The sequence below is a fragment of the Dromiciops gliroides genome, chromosome 3 (genome assembly GCF_019393635.1).
Source record: "Dromiciops gliroides isolate mDroGli1 chromosome 3, mDroGli1.pri, whole genome shotgun sequence".
Taxonomy (NCBI): domain Eukaryota; kingdom Metazoa; phylum Chordata; class Mammalia; order Microbiotheria; family Microbiotheriidae; genus Dromiciops; species Dromiciops gliroides.
Genome location: NC_057863.1, coordinates 329,840,125 through 329,863,920, shown reverse-complemented (window position 1 = coordinate 329,863,920; position 23,796 = coordinate 329,840,125). Strand labels below are relative to the sequence as shown.

Below are 23,796 nucleotides of genomic sequence, written 5' to 3'. Positions count from 1 at the left end.
TCACAAAGAGCAGTGTAAAAAAAACAAAAGTCAGATGCACAAAAAGTAATTTGACAATTAATGTAGCAAAAGCAAGGGATAACAGCCCTGAGTGGTACCTACACAAGGTTATGAGGGCACCGCCATCCTCCCAGTCCCCCAGACTTAAAACCTAGCTGTCATCCTTAACTCCTCACTCTCTCTCACCCTCTCTACCTTCCCACACAGCCAATCTATTGCCAAGGTCTATTATATTTGTAACATCTCTCTCATAAGCTCCTTTCCTTGGGTACTGCCACCACTCTGATGCAGGCCCTCATCATCTCACTGCCTGGACTAAAGCAATAGCCTCCTGCTTAGTCTCCCTGCCTTAAGGCTAGTCTACCTACTCCAAAGCATCATCCACTCAGCTGTCACAGTATGACTGCAATTGCACATGTATAGCCTATTTCTGATTGCTCACTACCTCTGGGAGGGGAGAGGATAGAGAGGGAGGGAATGAGAGAGGGACAGAATTTGGAACTCAAAACTTTAAATGAATGAATGAATAAATAAATAAAAAAATGGATGAATAACTGACTGCATCAACCCCACCACCCCCATTCGATAAACTACAAAGTCTCCTTATTCTTCCAGGATCAAATATAAAACCCTGGTTTTGCTTTTAAAGCCCTTGATTACCTATCCCCTTCCTACCTTCCTAGTTTTATGCCCTACTCTCCTCAACATATTCTGTAATCAAGTGACACTTGCCTCCTTACTCTTTGCATAGGACACCCATCTCCTTACTCTGGGCATTTTCACTAGCCATTCCCCATGCCTAGAACTCTTCTCCCTCCTCCTCATCACCTGGTTTCCCTGAATTTCTTTATCTTTCAACTAAAATCTCACCTCCTGCAAGAAGTCTGTCTTGGTTGAAATCCTTATCTTGCCTTAGCTCTGAGACCAACCTCAATTAATCCTATAAAATATATCTTGTTGGAACAAAGTTGTTTGTTAGTCTCCCCCACCTCCACCACCCATTAGACTGTGAGCTTCTTTTTTTTTTCACATTTTCTTCTACTTTTATATTCTTTGTTGTTATTGTTGTTATTTTGGTGGTGGTTGTTGTTGTTGTTAGTTTTTTGTGGGGCAATGGGGGTTAAGTGACTTGCCCAGGGTCACACAGCTAGTGTCAAGTGTCTGAGGCTGGATTTGAACTCAGGTACTCCTGAATCCAGGGCCAGCGCTTTATCCACTGCTCCACCTAGCTGCCCCCCCAAGACTGTGAGCTTCTTAAGAGCAGGTATTGTTTTGGTGTAGGGGTTTTTGTTTGTTTTTGCCTTTCTTTGTATGCCCAGTGCCTAGCATTTAGTAGGCATTTAATATATGCTACTTGTCTGACCTGCCTAGAGTAAAGGTTCCTATGGAAGATTTATGGAAAGGCAAGAATATGGGAGAGAGTCACATAGAGTAAGAAGGTTTATGGGTTTCAGTCTGCTCTGTAGAATGGAATAGCCACATCAAAGAATTCACTGATCCATGGATTGAGTGCAGCAAATATAATGGCTCCATACCCCAAGAGTATGAATGCCTTGTCTTTCTTTCCTGGTAAGCAAGAGCAATAACTTACATTCACATAGTGTTTTAAGGTTGACATATATAATTTTATTTGATAATTTCAATAACCCTTTGATGTAGCTATCTAAATCAAATGTTTGTTATTCCCATTTTATATGAGGAAACAGACTGAGAAATTGAACACCTGGTACAATGGAAAAGGGACTAGATTTGAAGTCGGAAGACCTAGGTTCAAATCCTGACTCTTCTACTAACTAGCTGTGAAAGCCAGGACGATTTGTTTAACTTCTATGAGCCTCAGTTACTTTATCTGTAAAATGGGTCCAGTAAAGTACAATGTACCATATATATATATATATATATATATATATATATATGTTAACTAATTTGATTCTCAGAACCCTGTGAAATAGATGCTTTTATTTTTTATTTTCAAACAATCAATAAACATTTATTAAGCATCTACTATGTGCCAGACACTATACTGAGAGGTGGAAACACAAAAAGAAGCCTCAACAAGGAACTTACAATCTAAAGGGGGAAACAAAATACAAAGAAATATATATATAAAAGCAGGCTATATACATGATAAGTAGGAGGTAATTAACAGAGAGAAAACAGTGGAGTTAAAAGAGGTTCGGAAAGGCTTCCTGTACAAGGTGGGATTTTAGTAGAGACTTAAAAGGAAGTTAGGGGGGCAGCTAGGTGGTGCAGTGGATAGAGCACCGGCCCTGGATTCAGGAGGACCTGAGTTCAAATCTGGCCTCAGACACTTGACACTAGCTGTGTGACCCTGGGTAAGTCACTTAACCCCAACTGCCTCACCAAAAAAATAAAAGGAAGTTAGAGAGGTCAGTGGGTACAGGAAGGAGGGAGAGAGTTCCAGGCAGGCAGAAAATGTCTAAAGAGGAGAGATAGGATGTCTTGTTTGTGGAATAGCAAGGAGGCCATGTTACTATAGAAGAATATGTGGCGGGGAGTGAGGCTTGAATTTCCTACCTGTAAAGGTAGGAAGGGGATAGTTTATGAAGGGCCTTGAATGACAAACAGAGCATGTTGTATTTGATCCTCCAAACCATAGGAAGCCTCCAGCTAAACTCCCCTGGAGTTTACTGAGTAGAGGGTAATATGACCAGAACTGAACTTTAGAAAATCACTTTAGTGGCTGAATGGAGGATGGATTGGAATGGGGAGAGACTTGAAGTTGGCAAACTCACCCTCAGGTTGTTGCAGTAAACTCATGAGGTGATGAGAGAATGACTTTGCCACAGTTACACAGCTAGCAAATATCTGAAAGAAAATTTGAACCCAAGTCTTCCTAATGCCAAATCCATAGCTCTATCAACTATGCCATGGAGCTGACTCCAAACAAAATAACTCAACTCCTTTCCTATCTGACAATATATGCCTTATTTTACAGTTAATTATCTGCCATCCCTCTAACAAAGAAGAGGGAAGGATCTTTCCATTTTGGTCCTCCAGAATCAACATTGCTCATTTCATTGAAGGGATTTCTCTGATGTCTGTTTCAACCCTTCCATTGGGTTTGTGGTATATATTGCTTTCCTGGCACTGTTTACTTTATTCTGCATTAGGTCTTACAAGTGTTCCCAAATGTCTCTGAATTTTTCATGCTTGTCATTTCTTAACTGTGAAGTAACATTCCATTATATCATCATGCCAGTTTGTTCAGCATTTCCCTGAACAATGAGCTCACACTTTCTTTCTAATTCCTTACTACCGCAAAAAGGGCATGAATATTTTTATGGGCCCTTTCATTATCCCATCTTTAGTCTAATGCCTAGTCACTATAAATATTTCCTGGGTCAAAAGTTATGTACAATTTAGTGACTTTTCTAGTAAAATTATAAATAGCTTACAAGAACGGTTGGATCATTCACAGTTCCATCAACAATGCATTATTAATGTAATTAATTATGTAATGTAATTAATTAATTACACAGCCTGGCCAACAAGTACCATTTTTGTCTTTTGTCATATTGGTCAATCTGATGGGCCTGAGATGGAAATTCAGAGCTTTTAAAATGTGCATTTTTTACATTATTAGTGATTTGGAATTTTTCATATACTCTGGAATCAGACCTGGGTTCAAATCCCAACCCCTGTGTGACCTTAGGCAACTCACTTAACTTCTAGGTTTGGGTTTCTACATCTGCAAAATGAGGGGATTAGACTGAATGGCTTCTGGGGTCCTTTCAAGATCTATAGTTATGATCCTTTATGTGTGTTGATAGTTTGTGATTCTTCTTTTGAAAACTTGATGTCTTTAAACTGACCTTCATTCGTAACCTGAGGCATCTAAGGTGGTCTATCATAAAGTACTGAATATGCTACAAAAAAAAAAAAAGAAAAAGAAAAAGGGGCAGCTAGGTGGCGCAGTGGATAAAGCACTGGCCCTGGATTCAGGAGGACCTGAGTTCAAATTCCAACCTCAAACACTTGACTAGATGTGTTGCAGTTGGCAAGTCACTTAACCCTCATTGCCATGCTAAATAAATGAATGAATGAATGAATGAATGAATAAATAAAGTACTGAATATGGAAAGACCTGAATCTGAATTCTGCTTCAGACATTTATTAGCCATGTGACCCCAGAGCAAGTCACTTAACCTTTATGTACCTCAGTTCCCTCATCTGTACAATGGTAACAATAAAGCACCTACCTCAAAGGTGTGTTTTATGGGCCAGAGTAACATGCAGAATGTCCCCAAAGACATAGTACAGTTTGAAGCTCTGAACTGAAACTTAAAAAACCTTAAAGCCCCTTATGTCATTATATCATTACATTATCTACAATAATTTTAAATATTGATGGATGCACAGTATATAATTAAATGTATAAATGTTATAGAATTACATTTTAAATATTATTACTTCAGGGATGAGCTTCCCTTGGGGATGTTATTCCTTTGATGAGTAAAATCTAAATTAGAATATTGCAAGTGTGGTATACTGTAATAAGAACTGGGTTCTGGAGTAGGAAATGGGTTTTGATTCCTGTCTCTTTCACTGGCTACATGATCTTGGAGAGGAGATGTTACCTCTCTAGGTCTCCTCTTCTATAAAATGAGTAAGAATGTTAGTTTCTTCTAGGACCTATAATCTATCTTACAATGACACTGATAATGTAGAAATATGGTTTTGGGAGAATGTTGCCAGGTTCCTATCTCCAATCTTATGGATAGTTCACAATTTCAACTGACATTGACACATCAGGGTAGGGACTGCAAAGAATTTACATACATTCTCTCATTTGGTCCTCCTAAACAAGCTGGTGAAGTGACTACCTACAGGTATTCTTACCCCTGTTTTGCAGATAACGAAACTGAGGAGTCTCAGACAAATAGTGACTTGCCTATTATCACACAACTAATAAACATCAACGGCAGAATTAAACCCAGGTCTCTCCTGACTCCAAATCTGGCCCTCTGGTATTGCCACCTTACTGCCTCTGGCTGGGACTGAGGGATTTTGCTGCTTATTCTTCCAGTACCTGGCTCAACCTCACAGCCAGATGTTTTCTAATATCATAATTTATTGATTTTTTAAAAAGTATTTCCCATTCAAAGTGATGGTCCTGCTGTTCTCTCTCCCTCAGCTGTCTCCCATGTGAAAATTCCACCTAGGATCAAAGTATTTTAGAAGAATGTCTCTGATTAAAAACAGGGAAAGAATCAGGAAAAGAAAGAGGGGAAAATCATGGATAATTTGCTAAAATTCCATTTGAAAATCTATCATTAATTTTTGAGCTGACTAAATTTTAATCTCCATTTCAAACTACATAATGTGTCTGCTGCCCCTGAGAGCAGGTATCTCTGTCATTTTAAGAGGACCCTTGGGACAACTAGGTAGGGCAATAGATAGAGCACCGGCCCTGGAGTCAGGAGTACCTGAGTTCAAATCCGGCCTCAGACACACTTAACACTTACTAGCTGTGTGACTCTGGGCAAGTCACTTAACCCCAATTGCCTCACTAAAAAAAAATTAAAATAAAAAAAAAAAAGAGGACCCTTTTTCTAGTTATTTTTCTAGTTATTTCCTTCACTATTATCTATTTGTCCTTTTTGTAGAGCCAGGGTCTCCCCTTCCTAAATTTGCTCATCCTTGCTGTTTCTTTTAGCAAAGTTTCCTCTTTAGAATCCTCATCTTCTGATGATAAATATTATCAGTGTCAAATCTGAGTAAGGCCGGTAGATGGTGTCACATTCCATCACCCAGCAAAGGAGCAATGGGATAGTTCAATAAAATCATTCAGGTGCTTTCATCAGTCCATGAGAGTAGTATAAATGGTTCAGTATAATATCAGTTTAGCCCACATTAGAGCAAAAGATATCCTGCCCCCTGACTCCCAGAATTCTCTTTTCCCTAGAGCAGTGCCAGAATATAGTTCAACCAAGGAGGAGCTTGAAGGTAGTAAATTCTTTGAAGGCAGGGACTGGTTGTGGTGTTTTTATGAAGTGTTGTTTTTTTTCTTTCTCCCGGCTTTATATACATCAACCCAAGAAAGTGCCTTAGAGCTGCCAGATAGGTTACATTGAATAGAGCTCCTGCCCTGGAGTCAGGACTTGAGTTCAAATTTGACCTCAGTCACTCACTAGCTGTGTGACCCTGGGCAAATCACTTAATCCTGTTTGCCTCAGTTTCCTCATCTGTAAAAATGAGCTGGAGAAGGAATTGGAAAACCACTTCAGTATCTTTGCCAAGAAAAGTCATGAAGATTGGCACACAACTGAAACGATTCAACAACAAAAAACAAGTACTGGACCTGTGGTTTTCACCAAGAATGGCAAAGTGAATAAAACTCAAAAAGTTTCCAAGAGTACTCTCTAAGAGCTAATATATGTTAGTTGAATGGTTGAACTCTAATTCAACAGATCTAATCAAATATTCAGTGGCTCAGGAGTTTCAAACTATACCCTGGATCTGACTTCTGTTTCTGTCTTGGAGTAGACATGAATCTTTTTGGTGGTCTTAAATGCATCTAGACTATTGAAATTTCTCTAGATCCAAAATGAAAGTTTCCATGAGTGAGTCACTAGGACCATTCTAGACTCCATATAAAATGATTGCAGCTACCTTCAAAACCTATCAGCTGTCTGGAGCAGCAAACAGGGATCAATCAATAAGCAGCTATTGACAATTTACTATGGGCCCAGCATCATGCTAGGGGGTTATGGGAAATACTGAATAAAATATGATAGCTTCCTGCAAAAAGCTGATAATTAAATTGGGAAGATAAAACTTTCATATGAAGTTTTTAGAGAATACTACAAGTCACATAATTAAATTTTGTAGGATAGACCATAAATGGAGTACTGAGTTCAGAAGAATTCAAGAGAAGGGAAAATCAGTGAGTACCTGAGTCCTCTGGGATTCTCCTCCAGGCAGCATTAGAACATTAAGCCTTATCTCTTACAGTGGAATAAAAGTCTTTGCCCCTGAATTTATGGAATGTCAGGTATCAACAGGAAGAAAACTATGCTTTGGCTAAGGGAGTCTTCTCAAAGTCCCTGAAATCATACTTCCCTAGGGTGGCTCTACAAAACTCTGTACCTAGGAGGTAGGGTGGGGTAAGGGTGGGGTAAAGGAAGCATTGACTGGAAAGGAGGTTTTGTTTTGGTGGTACTAGGGAATAGATTGGTAAGTAGGGTGGAGCTGAATGAACAAAGATGAAAAGCAAATTTAGTGTTTTCGGAAGAAATACCAGATTGGCTCATATAAAGCAAAGTTTCTTTAAAGAAAATAAAATTTTAAAACATAACTCATTCTATATGCTCAGACTTGAAGACTTGGAGCAGCTATAGTCAAGGTTTACCTAGCTAGCATAGCTCCAGGGGTATCCTCTGTGATGAAAGGGAGCTTCCACAGAAGATTCCACAGGCCTGTCAAGGGTTTACTTGGGTAACTTTTGGCTATTATGATGTATTTATGAGCATAAAAGATTCTCTCCCCTAGTCTAGGCTCTTAGAACTCAGAGCCTGCCCCTTTGGTTTCTCTTATAATTCAATCATTCATGTATGCATGCATTTAGCCAACCACCATCTATTAAGCACCTAATAAATGTAATATATTCCATTATTCACTATTGGATTCAAAAACCAGTTAGACATAGTCCTTCCCCTCCTAAAGTTTAAAGCCTTGTAAAAGGGATGCATGTATGTATGACAAGAGTGCATATATATATATATATATATATATATATATATATATATATATATATATATATACACACACACACACATATATATACACACATATATATGTATACTTTTATATATGTGTGTGTATTATATTATATATGTATGGGGGCAGTTTAAATGGCGTAGTGGATAGAGCACTGGCCCTGGATTCAGGAGGACCTGAGTTCAAATCTGGCCTCAAATACTTAACACTTACTAGCTGTGTGATCCTGGGCAAGTCACTTAACCCCAATTGCCTCACCAAAAAAAAAAAGATATATATGTATGTGTGCATATATATATATATATATATATATATATATATATATACACGCACACACACACATATATATAATGCATTAGATGCATATATAAGGCACAGGGCCATTAGGAAAGTATTAAGTGAATATCAGTATGAACAGTGGAAAGAACACTAGAATTGGAGCCAAGAGAACCCTAGGTTCAACTCTCATCTCTGACCATAGTTTTAAGTCACTTAATCTATCTCAGCCTCAATTTCCTCATTTGTAAAATGAGGACAATGGCATGGGATAGTGGAAAGAACACTGGTTTTGTTGTTGTTTCAGTTTTGTAGACTCTTCATAACACCATTTGGGGTTTTCTTGGCAGAGATATTAACCATTTCCCTTCTCTAGCTCATTTTACAAATGAGAAAACTGAGGCAAATAGGGTTAAATGACTTGCCCAAGGTCACACACCTAGGAAGTATCTGCATCTGGATCTGAATTCAGATCTTCCTGACAGACCTAGTGCTTTCTTTATTCACTGTTTACCTAGCTGTGTGGGAGAAGTTTAAGCAGAATAAGAGGAATGACTGCAGAAGGGAGAAATAACATATCTGAGAGGATGAGGTAAGAAAGGTTATACATTAGCTTGGTCCAATCAATCAATCCAAAAAAGTATTAAGTGTTACTAGGCACTGGAAATACAAAGAAAGACAAAAATGGACTCTGTTCTCAAGGAGTGGGTACTGTCTGAGGGAAACAACATATATATAACAAGAATAAACTAAATATACAAAGTAAATACAAGCCAAACTCAGGGTAGAGGGAAGGACTAGAAGCTTGGGGGAGGGGAACTGGACAGAAAAGGTCATATTTGGAGGTAGTATTTGTACAAAGCTTGGAAGAAAGCTACGTATTCCAAGTTGCTGAGATGAGAATGGAGTGACTTTCAAAAACAGGGGACAGAGGAGCCTACACAGACACAGAAATGAGAGAGAGAATGGGCCACAGATTCAGAGAATCTGAATTACACTGGTGGAGCATTTGGAGCAGAAAGGAGGGGACTGATATGGGAGATATAGCCCCAAGAGATGAAACCAATCTCATGTGGCAGGGACAGAAAAAGTACAAATCTTCACACACAATCTGCTTTTTATCCTTCATGGTTATCTCAGCTCTTTAGACTATCATTATCTATCCCTGAATCTTGTTTCCAGTCATCAAATCATTAGTTTTTTTCCCAATCACCCTGGATTTCTCACATATTAAGCCCCAAGATTTTTCATACTTCTGCCTGAATTGGAACTTCCAATCCTACTGATGAATTATGTTCCCATCAAGAGAGTGACTGGTCCTCAACTATGTGTCTTTCCCCATAATGAATTAAAGAAATGACTTCATCCCTCTGCTCCCCATCTCTGCTTCTCATCAGACAACTCAAATGTCATTTTCTGAAAGAAGCCTTTCCTATTCCTCCTACTTCCTCCTCAAGTAGCTAGAGCCCTCTTCCATCTCTTCTATATGTGCCTATATTTACTGTATTCCACCCCCATTAGATGGGAAACTTCTTGAGAGCCGGGACTATTTTTGCCCTTTTTTGTATACCCAGTGCTTAGCCCTACACCTGACCATAGTATCGCTTTAATAAATGCTTTTCTAACTGACAGGCTTGTCCCCTACAGGATTTAATTCTCCACATTTAATAGAAGAAATGTTGTAGCACTAGGAAGACAAAAATTAAAATACAAGAGTGGCATTTGCACAGAAAGACTTTCCAGAAACACAATAAAATATATTTTTGCCACCATATTGTTCCTAGTTAAGGAGGGCAAGAATGGAAATTAGAAGAGGAAGGGGAGCAAAAAGGAAAGAAAAAAACTAAGAGAGGTTGAGCCAGTGGAGAAGCAGCTAGGTGGCACAGTGGATAAAGCACCAGCCCTGGATTCAGGAGAACCTGAGTTCAAATTTGGCCTCAGACACTTGACATTTAACAAGCTGTGTGACCTTAGGCAAGTCAATTAACCCTCATTGCCCCCCCCCCCAGAAGGGGGGGAAAGAGCAAGTGGAATATAAGGAGGGATAGAGGGACAGGGGAAAAAACTGGACAGACAAGAGACAGTAGATTCTGAACTGCCTGAGTTTGTCAAATGATAAATTTCTTCTTTATACTCTGTTGTTCATTCAGGCTTGTGATTCAAGTAAGTTGTTGACTGTTATCACCCTGTGAGGCTTTTTCAGGAATTTAAATTACTCTTTCAACACTGGAAAACAACTGAGTCATTCATTCATCTAGTCAACAAATAGCTAGCGAGTGGCTACAATATGTAAAGCACTGAATGTACTAGATACCAAGATGACAAAAAAGTGTAAAATAGATCCCTCTCCCTAAAAAGTAAAAAAATCTAATAGCTTTTATCCTATTTCCTTAAATATGAAATATGAATCTTAATTTTTTAAAAAATGTATCTTCTGATAGTTCAGTTCTGTTCCTCCCCCCATTTCTGTATTTTTGAAAGTCTCAACTAAACTATCCATGGAACTTCAGGCAACTTCATGGCCTGCTTCAAAGTTTATGGATCTATTTGAAAAATGAAGGTCTATTTTCCCAAGGAATTCTGAATGCTTTTCAAGTGTACAAAGGAATGAGTTAGGTTTTAGAGATTTGCTTTAGGAGCTTAGAGGTGTAAGTCAATTTATCAGCTGGGCCAGAAAGACCCCTTTGAATAAAAAAACTGTGCTGTCTTCCTTATCTTGATTCTTTAAGAGACAGGGGGTGTCTGATTTCCATAGCTCTGGAAAAGCAACCTTTGGAATGAACATTTTTGAGGTTGCTATTCTGAGCTTCTTTTTCAAAATTAAATCCAGATTTATGATGCAGTTGTATTCTAGGAGGAAATAATATTGTATAGGGATGACTTCCCAACTCCTCCAAAAACATTTTCCCAATACTGGGTTAATTAAACCACTGTTCACACCTCTTAAAGAAACCATCTGAGGGTATTCTCTGAATGGAATGAATCACAAACTGCCCACCTAGGGTGGATTTGCTATCTGGACTATATAGAAGTAGTACCAGGACACCTGCCCTCCTAAGTGCCTTGTCAGAGGGCTCAGTGAAATAAAGCAGGCCTGTTAGGAGAAGTCAGAGATTCCTCATCCCAGCCTAAAAGAAGAGTAGCCAGGGGGATTCTTAATGGGTCTCTCAGTAGTCCTTCGGTTAGTCACATGATCCCCAGACAATCTAGTATATCTAAGTCCCAGAGGAAGACTCAGACTAAATGACTCAAAGGAAGAGGTAAGGGACACTTAGTGAATCATTAGCTTCCCCCAAACATCCACAGCATTTTCTGCAGCAGATTTTCACATGAATCTGCTAATGTGGGGGACAAGTTCATATTCCATGGCTACAGGAAAAGAAACAAAGAGCCACCCTCAGTGGTTCAAGAAGGGATGATTTTTCTCTTTTTTTCAGAAAGGAAGAGAAATGGGAGGAGCAGGGAGGAAAAGAACCCCCCCCCCAACAAAACAAAACAAAAAGGTAGTGTGGCATTATGATTGGGCACTGCAGTTGTAGGCAAGAAGACTTAGTTCAAGTTGTGACCCTAGGCAAAACCACTTAATGTCCCTGTGCCTCCGGTTTTCTCTTTTGTAAAATGGGGGTGGGGTTGGGGTTGGATTGGACGGCCTCTGAGGTCTCTTCTAATTCTAAATCTAGGATCTAATGTAACAGTGGCCCAGCCTGACTCTCAAGGGGCAGTTATGTGCACTTGTTGCTTTGAGTATGCTGACTGGACGGGAAGAAGAGGTTAAAGGGAGGGAGATGAAGAAATCTGCCACTTGGGATTATACTTAAACACAATTGTGTCTGAGGACAGAACTCCAGAAGGGCCCACCCACAACCTCAAAGTGCAGCTGCAGATAAACTATGATGACCCTAAGAAAAGGAAGTATATGAACTCGGCCTTGGATGCCCTTGCGCTTTCTTTCTGTTATTACACTGCACAATGGCCTGCCTTAGGGCAGGGGACTTGATCTGGGTTTGTTTTTCATCTATTCTAAATCCACACTGCCTAGAATATAACAGGCACTGATATTTAGTAAAATCCCACTCCGCGCCCCCCCCCCCCCCCCCCCCCCCGTGATCGCTCATCCTCTTCTCCCCATCCAGTTTTCTTTCCCTATGCCTTCAGCCCTATCTCAAAGACAAATCTGTCAGTCATTAGTCTTTTCTAGGAAGAATCCTAATGACACTCTTTTTGTTTGTTTTGGGTTTTTTTGAGGGCAAAGAGGGTTAAGTGACTTGTCCAGGGTCACACAGCTAGTAAGTGTCAAGTGTCTGAGGTTGAATTTGAACCCAGGTCCTCCTGAATCCAGAAGCCGGTGCTCTATTCACTTCGCCACCTAACTGCCCCCACTAATGACACTCCTGTGGCCAGGCAATGACTTTTGCATTACATCAGCAGAACCTCTACAAGCTCAGAAGGTTGGTCACCAGATAACTGAATAATTTTGGGCGGCAGCAACTCAAGAAAAGAGTAAGAGGGCAGGAACCAGTTCCTTTTTGTCTTTGATTTGGCTGAGCCTAACACAGTGGGGGCTGAGTACGTGCTTTGTAAAATGCTTGATGGACTGTTGGACTGGAGGGCTCATCCCTGAAAGGCTGGTCACCAGATGATGAATATTTAGGGTCTCGACAATCATGAAACAAGTAGTTTTGTTTCCTTTTTGTCTTTTTTTATCTTCATCACCTAACACAGTGTCTCACAGACATAATGGGAAGCATGAATCAGACATTGAGAGGTAATAAGGTGCAGTAGATGGTGAGTTGATTTTAGAGCAAGAAAGACAAGGGTTAAGTTCTCCCTCTCAAAAAATGAAAAAGCGGCAAGGTGTCCATGGGCAATGCGATATAAGTATTGAATAGAGAGCTGGCCCTCAGAGCCAGGAAAGACCTGAATTCAAGTTTCACCTTTCTTTCTACGTTCATTTTGGCTGATGAGGAAACTGAGGCAAAAAGGGTCACACAGTTAGGAAATACCTGAGGCCAGATCTGAATTCAGGAAGATGTGTCTTCCTAATCGTAAACCCAGTGGGCCATCAGCTGCCTAGGAACAGAAACTAAGTTGTTTTCTTAGGCCAGACCTTGTACACAGTTAAGTTATCTCAAGAACAACAAGCTTGTCTGGTAATAATCAGCAGTTGACTATTCTTTATTTTGTTGTTGAGTCATTTTGTTGTGTCTGACTCTTTGTGACCCCTTTTGGTTTTCCAGGCAAAGATATCCATCCAATGTACCACCCAGCTGCCCTATACACTTAGTAAATGAGCACTCAATTGAATTGAGACTAATGAGACGCATTCTTATTGGAGTTTAAGAAAAATTCTAGGGCGGCTAGGTGGCGCAGTGGATAAAGCACCGGCCCTGGATTCAGGAGTACCTGAGTTCAAATCTGGCCTCAGACCCTTGACGCTTATTAGCTGTGTGACCCTGGGCAAGTCACTTAACCCCCATTGCCCTGCAAAAACAAAACAAAACAAAAAGAAAAAGAAAATTCTACTGGAGTAATCAATAACTATGCTTCCTTCACATTCTTTTTTTTTTTTAATTTTTTTTTTGTGGGGCAATGGGGGTTAAGTGACTTGCCCAGAGTCACACAGCTAGTAAGTGTTAAGTGTCTGAGGCCGAATTTGAACTCAGGTACTCCTGACTCCAGGGCCGGTGCTCTATCCACTGCGCCACCTAGCTGCCCCCTTCCTTCACATTCTACCCAGCCACCCATCCTATAGCTTTTCCAAACAGTTCCACACCCAAATTCAGTGCTGGGGTTCAATTATGAAAATCAACACTCCCATACCAAGGTAGTTCCTGGAAAGGTCTCTTCAACTGTGGATTTTTATCAACTCACCATTTTCCATCTTCCCACCTCCCTTTCCTTGACCACTATTGCCTTGATAAGTGTCACTTCCTCTATTGAAGTGTAAGTTCTTGGAAGGCAGGGACAATTTCATTTTTGTGTTTGTTTCCTCCTGCTTAGTACAGTGTCCAGGTAAAAGATTTAAAATAAATGCTTTTGGGCAGCTAGGTGGCGCAGTGGATAGAGCACTGGCCTTGGAGTCAGGAGGACTTGAGTTCAAATCCGGTCTCAGACACTTAACACTTACTAGCTGTGTGACCCTGGGCAAGTCACTTAACCCCAATTGCCTCACCCCCAAAAAAATTAAAATAAATGCTTTTTCTTTCTTTCATTTATTCATCCATTCATGCTTTCAGAGCTCCAAGCTAGACTGTGGCTGATGGAGGCCTTTAGTAGCTTGGCATAGCAATGTGTTTATGAGAAGAAACCCTAAATTTGGAGTCTAGTTTTGAATGCTGACTCTGTTTACTTTGGGACTTGGAAGTCAATTTATCTCTCTTGGTCTCCTTCCTCTGTAAAATGAGAGTTTTGGACTAGATCTGCATTTATAAAGTCCCTTTAATTTCTAAACCCTAAGGATTTCCTATGGGAGAACATACCCAAAGATAATAGGGGTGTTGGAGCCATCTTCCTCTCTAGGGGCTTGCTACTTCAATCTCTCCCCCTCCCCCATCCTCCATCCCCACATCCCCACATAACTTCCTCTTCCTTGCCTGAAATTATAGGATCATATATTTGGATCTGGAAAGGATCTCATGTCACCAAGTCCAACCTCCTTATTTTATAGATGAGGAAACTGAGGCCCAGAGAAAATGATTTGTTTGTTCCAAGGACACACAGATAGCTGGGGGGGGGGGGGGGGGGGCCCGCAGAGGTGTCAAAATTTGAAGTCAGATTTTCTGGTTCCAAATCCAGGGCTCTTTTTATACCACACCTCTTGGAGATCTGTCCTCCCTCTGTGTTCATCAGTTCACACTTGCCTCCAAGACTCCCATGTCCAAAATTACAGTGATTTATGTGATTTTATATATAATTATCATGCCCAAAAGTCATGACTATGCCATTCATTAAATGGGTAGCTATGGGTAAGTTTTCCTTAAATTACAATACTAAACTCTTACTCATGGTATATTCAGTTTTCACCATTGTCTTAAAAGATGAATCCTTTGATCACTTCAATGGATCTTCTATTGGTTATCTGTTCATAACTTTAAAAAGAAGGACACTAATTTGGTGTATGCTGAAGGAAAATTGAACTGGATATAAGTTGCAGTCTTGGCTCTTTCATTAATCAGCTGTGTGATCTTGCTACTTAGGTCCTCTTTGCCTCAGTTTACTTCATTTCTTAGAAATATTGGTGGTTTCATCAAGTATGGGCACTCTTTCCAATTCCCAGGATCACAACCCGTCCAGGAAGTGGGTCGTGGTTTCATGAATGCTATAGCCAAAACAGCTAATCTGATGATAAACTATTCAAAATTGATCTAGACTGGTCTCTTGGACTTTATTCCAAGTCTTTTCAGCTTTCATAACTGGTCATCATGGCTTGAGAAACTAGATCACCTCTGCAGTACACTGAGTCATCAGAATAAGATTTAATTTCCATTTTTTTGGACCAGGTCTGTGATTTCATTAGTGTAGGATAATTCTTACATCAATGAAGTTAGACAATTGTTTCTGGGCCTTAATGGCTTAGAGAGTTAGTTGCCTGGGGAGCTGAGATGGATTTAAGTGAGTGGCTCAAGGTAGGAACTGTACTTGTGATTTCCCTTAATAGGGAAACTGGATGCTGTAACTCACCCTACCATACAAATGGGTACCTTTTCTGCAGTTAATAATCTTAAGAGAGTTGCTTAGAGCACTGAGATGTTGTGACTTTCCAAGACCCCACAGACAGTATGTGTCAGAGTTGGGATTGAACCTGTGTGTTCCTGCCTTGAGGTTAGCTTTCTATCCACTATACCTTGCTGCCTCTCACTTAAACCCAGGCTTCCTTACTTTAAGACCAGCACTCCATCCATTCCACCATACTTCCTTTCTTATCTGTTTAATAATAGTTAACATCTGTGTAGTACTTTATGGACTACAGAGAATTGTACATAAATCATCATATTTGATTCCTATAACACTCCTGAAAGAAAAGCGATTTGGGGGGGGGGGGGGCGGTATGTACACATTATCTTGCTATGGTAATCTAAAGAGCTAGTTTTCAAGCCAACTCTGCTAACCAATTTGCTGAAGGGATCTTGGGAAAATAATTACTTTGGTCTCATTTACTCAAGGTCTTCCTTTGAAAAGACTGAGGGAATTGGACCAGACTTCAGTTCCAAAATTCTACTATTATCTCCTTTTTGCAGATGGGAGAAACACAAGGTAATAAAATGATTTATGGAAGATCACAAACCAAGTAAGTGACAGTCAGGAATTCTGGCCTAGTTTCTTTTTTTGTTTGTTTTTGTTTTTAGGCAATGGGGGTTAAGTGACCTTCCCAGGGTCACACAGCTAGTAAAGTGTCAAGTGTTTGAGGCCGGATTTGAACTCAGGTACTCCTGAATCCAGGGCCGTGCTTTAACCACTTCACCATCTAGCTGCCCCCCTGCCCTAGTTCTTCTAATGCCATATATTTCCACTATATGCAGCTTGCCTTTTAGACAATACGACTTATGTACTAGGCACTGTGCTAAGTGCTTGGGATGCAGAGAAGTCCCCCCACCCCCCACCCCCACAGCCCCTGTTTTCAAGAGCTCACATTCTTTTTTTTTTTTGGCGGGGCAATTGGGTTAAGTGACTTGCCCAGGGTCACACAGCTAGTGTTAAGTGTCTGAGGTCGGATTGAACTCAGGTACTCCTGAATCAGGGCTGGTGCTTCTATCCACTTCGCCATCTAGCTGCCCCAAGAGCTCACATTCTAATGAGGGGGGCTACATGCAAAACAACTATGTACATAAAACTGTAGGCCCAATCTGCCTCTCCTCTCCCTGTAACTCTCTAGGTGATCTCATCTGCTCCCAAGGGTTTAAAGTATCAATCTATATGCAGATGACTCCCAGATCTATGTATCTCACTTAAGCTCCAGTCCCTCATCATCATCAAAAAGCTTACTGAACATTTTTGAACTGTCAGGAGGGACCTAAAATTCAATGTGTCCAAAAATTTCTTTTCAAACCCACACCCTTCTGAATTTCTCTATTACTGTCCATGAGACTACCATAATCACACAGGCCCTCGGCCATCCTTCTTAATCCTTATCATCCTCATTCTCCATTATCTCCCACATTTAATGAGTAGCTGAATCTTGTTTCTATCTAGATAACATCTCTAGCACTAGTCCCCCCTTCCCTCCACCCACTCAGCTACCACCTTAATTCAGTCCCCACCCCTCACCTGAACTAATCTCCTATTTGGTATCCCAGCCTAAAGCCTCTCACCACTCCAAAACCACAAACACACACACACACACACACACACACACACACACACGCCCACCTTCACCTCCCCACCCTTCCCATCCCCCTCCTCCCCAAAGGAAAATAGTCTTAAAGTATAGGTCTGATCATATTATTTCCTAACACCAATGGTTCTCTTACCAGAGGATCAAACTCAGTACTCTGGCATTTAAATGAATGAATGAAAAAGGATTTACTAAACTCTTAGTATATGCAAATGACTGTGGTTAAACACTGAGAATACAAAATAAAAAATTAAAGCCCTTCACAGTCTGGGTTGCAATCTACCTTTCCGACTTTATTATCTGCCACTGCTTTCACAAACTTTATGATTCAGTTCACTTGGTCTTCTAACTGTTCCCCGTATTTCTCATCTGTGCCTTTGCATTGACCATCACCCATTCCTGAAATGAATCATATGAAGCCTTTTCTGATTGCCTCTGGGGCTGCTAAGAAAGAAAGAAAGAAAGAGAGAGAGAGAGAGAGAGAGAGAGAAAGAAAGAAAGAAAGAAAGAAAGAAAGAAAGAAAGAAAGAAAGAAAGGAAACTTCCTATCTATTTTTTACATATTTATAGATGTATATGTAAGTTTGAGAAGCCTACATTACATTTCCTTATGGTCATTGTACATATGGTCATAGCATAGATAATAGATAATACTTGTTGATTGATAGTTTAAAATAAGAGAAATACTAAATTTTTTTGAACTGGAAGAAAATCCTTTTTTCCAACCCTCTCCTTAGATTGTGATTTGACCTTTAGGTAATAGAATCTCTTCAGTTCTAAATTTCTAATGATCTTTAGAGTAAAGCTGACAAGCACACCCTTCCTAACAGTAATTCTCACTCCCTTTAGGAGGGGGAGGAAACAAACAAACAACAAAAAACAAACAAAAAAAGAAGACACACTAGGGAATCAGCCTAAAAGGTGTTCATCAAAGGCATCCTCTTACATATGTATGGACTTGAACTTGATACTCTTGAAAATGGGAGGATGGGCAGAAAAGGTGTTGAAGTGTGCAATACCTGACACGTAATAGGGCACTTAATACATGCAAGTTCATTTGACTTGCCTTGTTGACGTAAACCTAATAGGACCGATACAGAGTTAATACCTTCTCAGGCCCGAATGGCAGGGCACATGATTACCTTTAGCAAATTGCTTACTGTCTCAGAGGTGGGGAGGAGAGTAAGGGAGAAAATTCAGAATTCAAAATTTAAAAAGATGAATGTAATTTTTTTTACTTTAAGTTGGAAAAAAAAATTCTCCACAAAACAAATGCTATCTCGTGCCCAAAGGAGAATCTAGCCACATTTATTTCTTGACTCAAATCTATCTCATTGGATTGTTAAAAGAATTGAATAAATATTGATCCAGAGTACAAACTGCTTCCCAATTTGAAGTCAAAGACTCAGATGACTGATTCACTCTTTTGTTCTCCAGTAAATTCTAGTTAATATTGCATTTGTTTAAATAAGACCCCCAGAACAGTGCTAGTGAGGAGGATTGGAGTCAGGGAAGACCTGGGTTCAAATCCTGCCAGTGAAATTTACTAGCCATGTGACTATGGCAAGTTTTCCAAAGCAAACAGCATCATGTTCCTCATCTATAAAAAACAGGGGAGGCGTAATCGTTCATTACTTCACAGGATTGTAGTGAAAATTAAATGGGAATTTATAAAGTATTTTGCAAGTCTTAAATCACTACATAATTATTACGTTATATTTTTATTAAGTAAACTGGAATTTTTATACATTACAAAGCGACAAATACTAGGTGCTTAGCTATTGAAACTTTTAAAAGGAAGTTAAAGCAGAAGACACGGTTGTGGGAGACACTGAATAATGGACGCATGTAGGGTACCTCTCGCGTTTTAAGATAACTTTTAATATTCCCATAATACTGCACATGATATTTAATGATGCAGCTGGGAGAGCCGCATTCAAACTTCCCTTTTCGCTATCATTTTTTTTTAACGTGCATGCAGTATAAGCAGTTTCTAAAGTAAAAGGCTAAATTGTGATGGGTTAGTTGGTGGGGGTGGGGGGTGGGGTGGGGTGCTGGGGGACAGTTAACCTTACAAGAGGAGCCTTAACAACTTCATTTTCTGACTTTTCCCAAAATGTACGTTCTGACCTGAAATACTACATTACTGTTATTGTATTGTTTTGGCGCCCCCCCCTTTTTTGGCAATGAATCTTTAAATTGTTTCTGCCCCTCAGGGCCCCCTTTTCTTTCTCTCCAACCTTGAAAACATAAATGTTCTGTTTCTTTTACACATCCCAAAACTATTTTCAAGCCAAAGCCCTTTGACCTTTTTACAACACTCCCCTTGTCTGACACACCATATGCTAATCTGAAAGCCCAGGAGGAGGTATGGGGTGGGGGGGTGGGGGGGATGGGAAGCGAGGTAGTATAAATCTGGCTTCAGTTCAGAAATGCGGAAAATGTTAGCACAACCACTCCCCCAGTGAGGATCCCCCCCCAATCCCTTCCAGTACACTCTTAAAAGGGGAGATGGGAACTGTACAAAATTGGAATGAGGGAGGGACACCCAAGACATTCCAGGTTTACACTCTTAAGGCAGCAAACCCTTCGCCCCACTAGCCCAGGCGTCCGTCTGTCAGTCAGTTTTTCTTCTCTCGGTCTGCCAGCATCGCAGCCTGGGGAAAAGGCTAGAAAGTCCACTCTCCCCTGTCATACTAGAGGAGAGCTGGCGGATCAGCTGGGCAGCACCCAAGCACCAAGGAGCCCGCGCTGAGAATCTGGCAGCTTCCGCGGACAACCCCTTACGACGGGACAGAGTTGGGTGACAGTTAATATAGCGGATCTCCTTAAGAACCCATGGGGAGCAATGAATTACGCTTACAACAAAATTCACTGGGAGATCTAAATCCTCACCCTGGTACGGTCTGTATCCTCCTCTCCCTCTCACTCCCCACCCCAGAAAAAAAAAACCCACCCCAACAACAATTAAAAAAAACAAAATGAACGAGTAATGAGCACATTACCATCCTGGCCCGAGGTCTCCAGATATTCAGTCAGGTCACAGCCAAATGCACCGGTAGCACCCTTTCGTTTCAACTTCTGTTTTGCACCCTTGTTCTTCATGAGTTAGTCCCAAAGAGGCTCACCCCCCTCTTGGTCCCTCCCTCCCCCTCCGCTTGGCACCGGGCTGAAGATGGATTCTCCTCCTCGGATCAGCGCCTGGAGCACGGCTCGGGAGGGTCACATCGGGTGTGGAGGAGAGTAGGGCTCGGGATCAGAGACATCCACATGAAAGCGGACCCGCGGCGGCTCAACTCAGCCCCTCTAAGGGTGGGGGAGGGGAAAGACGCAGCCGGGCTCCGAAGGAGGCAGTGGAGAGAACATAGCCCGAAATCCAAAGATTTCTCATCAAAGGGGAAGCCGTGGGTGAGAGGGCCCCGCTTCGGACTTGGCAGCTGAAGTAGATGTTATGTTGGGGAGTGTCACTTCCTTGCTGGAGTCCCATGGACTTTCACAGCCTCCTGCTGGTCTTCTGGTGTTTTTCCTCTGCTTTAGAGGGAAGGGGAGCGTGTCTCCTTCCCACCCCCTCCCTCACTCCCTTCCCGACTAAATATGTTCAAGAGAAGGGAGAATATAACGGAGAATGATAAAGGGCTAGCAAAGTAGCAAGCGAGTGAAGAGGGAGCTTGAGCAGAGTCCACAGAGAGCTTGCTTTCTTAGGCCCCGGTGTCTGCCTTCAGACCGCTTTGTTCAAATGAAAAACAAGCATCCTGTCTCTCTCGACCGCCCTCACTCTTTCCTTTTTTTCCTGTCTTACAAATCCTAGGATCATCCAGCTCAGGAAAATGCTGGAAGGAAGTTAGCTAGGGAGGTGGGGGGGGGTGGGGGTGGGCGCGGAGGGTGGAAATTTTTGGCAGCCCTCTGCATATGTGTGTAGAGTAGGAGGAAGTAGGTGGGTGGGTTGAGGAGTAAAGGGGTGGGGGAGAGGACGGGCTCTACGGAGACTGTTCTTGAGTCTATAGATAACTGGGCAGCTCGAAAGGAAATCGCTGCTCTTCTAATGGGCCTGCAAGCAACTCAGAGCGCAGGCTTCCTGTCCCACAGGCTTCTCTTTGAAGAGTAGAAGAGGAGGTGGGCGTTTACTTTAGGGGCAGGAGGTATTTGATAGGACTTCCAAAAAAGTTCTTTTGTATTTTTGAACTGGTATCTTTTTTTTTTACACTTTTTAGGGGTGACGCCCCCCCCCTTTCTCCTAGGTAAACGTAAAGAATAGTGATGGGAACAAATGTCCCTAAAGGTTTGTAGTCTCCGAGGTTCTCATCCTCGGCGCTCTTCTCTCACCTATTTACACTTTGTTGACAATATCCTCCATTCGTATGATTTCAACCAGCACTATTTCCCCAACAAAGCTTCACCCCTGCCATCTTCTGTCATGATATGCATAATCCCACCACGCACACTCAAGAGGTAGAAACCTCGGAAGCAAATCAACACTACCTTTGCTTCTGGGAAGGGTCTCATCTACTTAACAGCCCAAAGGCTCCACTCCCCCCCTTTTTTTTGGTGAGGCAATGGGGTTAAGTGACTTGCCCAGGGTCACACAGCCAGTAAGTGTTAAGTGTCCTGAGGTAATATTTGAACTCAGGTCTTCCTAACTCCAGGGCCGGTGCTCCTATCCACTTCGCCCACCCTAGCTGCCCCAAAGGCTCCACTCTTAAACTAAGTCAGACTTCAAGACCAAAACTCTCTTCTCTTTAACCACCCACTCTAGATAGAATGCAAATTCCCTTGAAGGCAGGTATCCTCTTTTTTTAAAGTATTCACAAGGCACTTAGTAAACTCTTAAGAAATACTTTTCCTGGGGCTAGAGCAAGGAGTAAAGAGGATCTGAGTTAAATCCAACCTCAGACACTTGACTCACTAGCTGTGTGACCCTGAGGAAGTCACTTAACCCCAATTGCCTCACAAAAAGAAAAGAAAAGAAATGCTTTTCCTTCATTCATTCGTTCTTAGAGGATGAAGATCAATCTTTTCTCTAGTTCTAATCTCTTTTCCAGACCTGAATTTCCAGCAGCCTTTGGTACATTTGCGTCCCACAGCTAGCTTTTCAAATTCACCTCAACTGAGCATATTTTATCTTAAACCTACTTCTCTTCTGATTCAAGGAGATCCTAGAATCATAGGTTAAGACCTGGAAGGGGATTCAAAATAATAATAGCTAACATTTGTATCATGCTTATTATGTGCTCTGGCTCTACAAATTATTCATTTGATCCTCACAACAGCCCTGGGTTTTGTTGTTCAGTTGTTCCCACTTCTTTTGCGACTCCATTTGGGGGTTTCTTGGCAAAGATACTGGAATGTTTTGCCATTTCTGTCTTAGTAGATTAAGACAAATGAGGTAAAAGTGACTTGCCCAGGGAGGGTTTGAGGTCATATTTGAATTCAGATTCTTCCTAATGCCTAGGCCCAGCACTCTAATCCACTAAAGCAATGCTTCTTAAACTGGTGAGTTGTGACTCCATATGGGGGTCTGTATGTGGGGGGGACCACAAAAGCTTTGGCAACAGTAAAAGGTTATGTATACCTATTTAGATATACCTCTATACCTGGGGCTGTTTTAAATTTTCTCTTCGTGAAAAAATGGTCACAAGTGGAAAAAGTTTTAGAAAGCACCTAGCTGCCTCCAAAGTGCTATTTAATCCTAGCTGTTGTTATTATTAAAGTATTTACTAACTTAGTACCTTAGGCGAGTCCATTAACTTCTTCAGGCCTTGGTTTTGGTTTCCTCATCTATAAATGAAAGGCCTACATTAGATGATTTCTAATATCCCTTCTAACAGGTATTTTCATTCTAAGAAGTGATCTGAAAAGTCAGGAAAACCGTGTAGCTCCAAAGAAATTAAGCTATGTCAAGAAGTGAAATTGATATTTGGGGATGCTTGTTGCCCTCTCATTAATCAGGTGTGTGTCTATTCATAAACTTGCCTTTTCTCCTAAACTAAATCTAAACCCCTCTGCCTGACTTTCAAGGCCCTCTCTAATCTGACCTACTATCTCCAATGGCACACCCTTCATCTTGTCAATCTCCTACCTGTTTCAGTACGTTTCATTCTCATTCTGACTCTGTACTGTGGCTTATGTAGTTAGTTGGATTACTCACCTGAAATGGCCTCTTCTTTCCTCTCTGTTTATTCAAAGCCCACAAAGTGCCAGTTCTCCAGATATTTTTTCCATGAAACCTTTCCTAACTGTTCCTTTTTTATGTGATCACTTTCTTCTCTGGACACCATGTAATTTGAATGAAAAAAAAAGTATTTCTTAAGCCCTTGCTATGTGCCAAGCATGGCACTAACCAATGGGGATGTAAATATTAAAAAAATATTTATAGAAGCAAGCTTTTTTTTTTTAGCAGTGTCAAAGAACTGAAAATAAACAGTATGCCCATTATAAATAGGAATGAT

General features: G+C 41.0%; 1 protein-coding gene across 1 annotated transcript in view; it reads right to left on the bottom strand.

Moving 5' to 3' along the window:
- ARHGAP31 (Rho GTPase activating protein 31) overlaps window positions 1-21,109 on the bottom strand; it is a 171,342-nt gene extending 150,233 nt beyond the window's left edge. Inside the window, exon 1 of the mRNA XM_043996091.1 lies at window positions 20,356-21,109. Within this exon, the coding sequence (XP_043852026.1) occupies window positions 20,356-20,455 (100 nt within the window). The 5' untranslated portion in view covers window positions 20,456-21,109. The remainder of the gene's footprint in view (window positions 1-20,355) is intronic.
- Window positions 21,110-23,796: the final 2,687 nt, after the last annotated feature.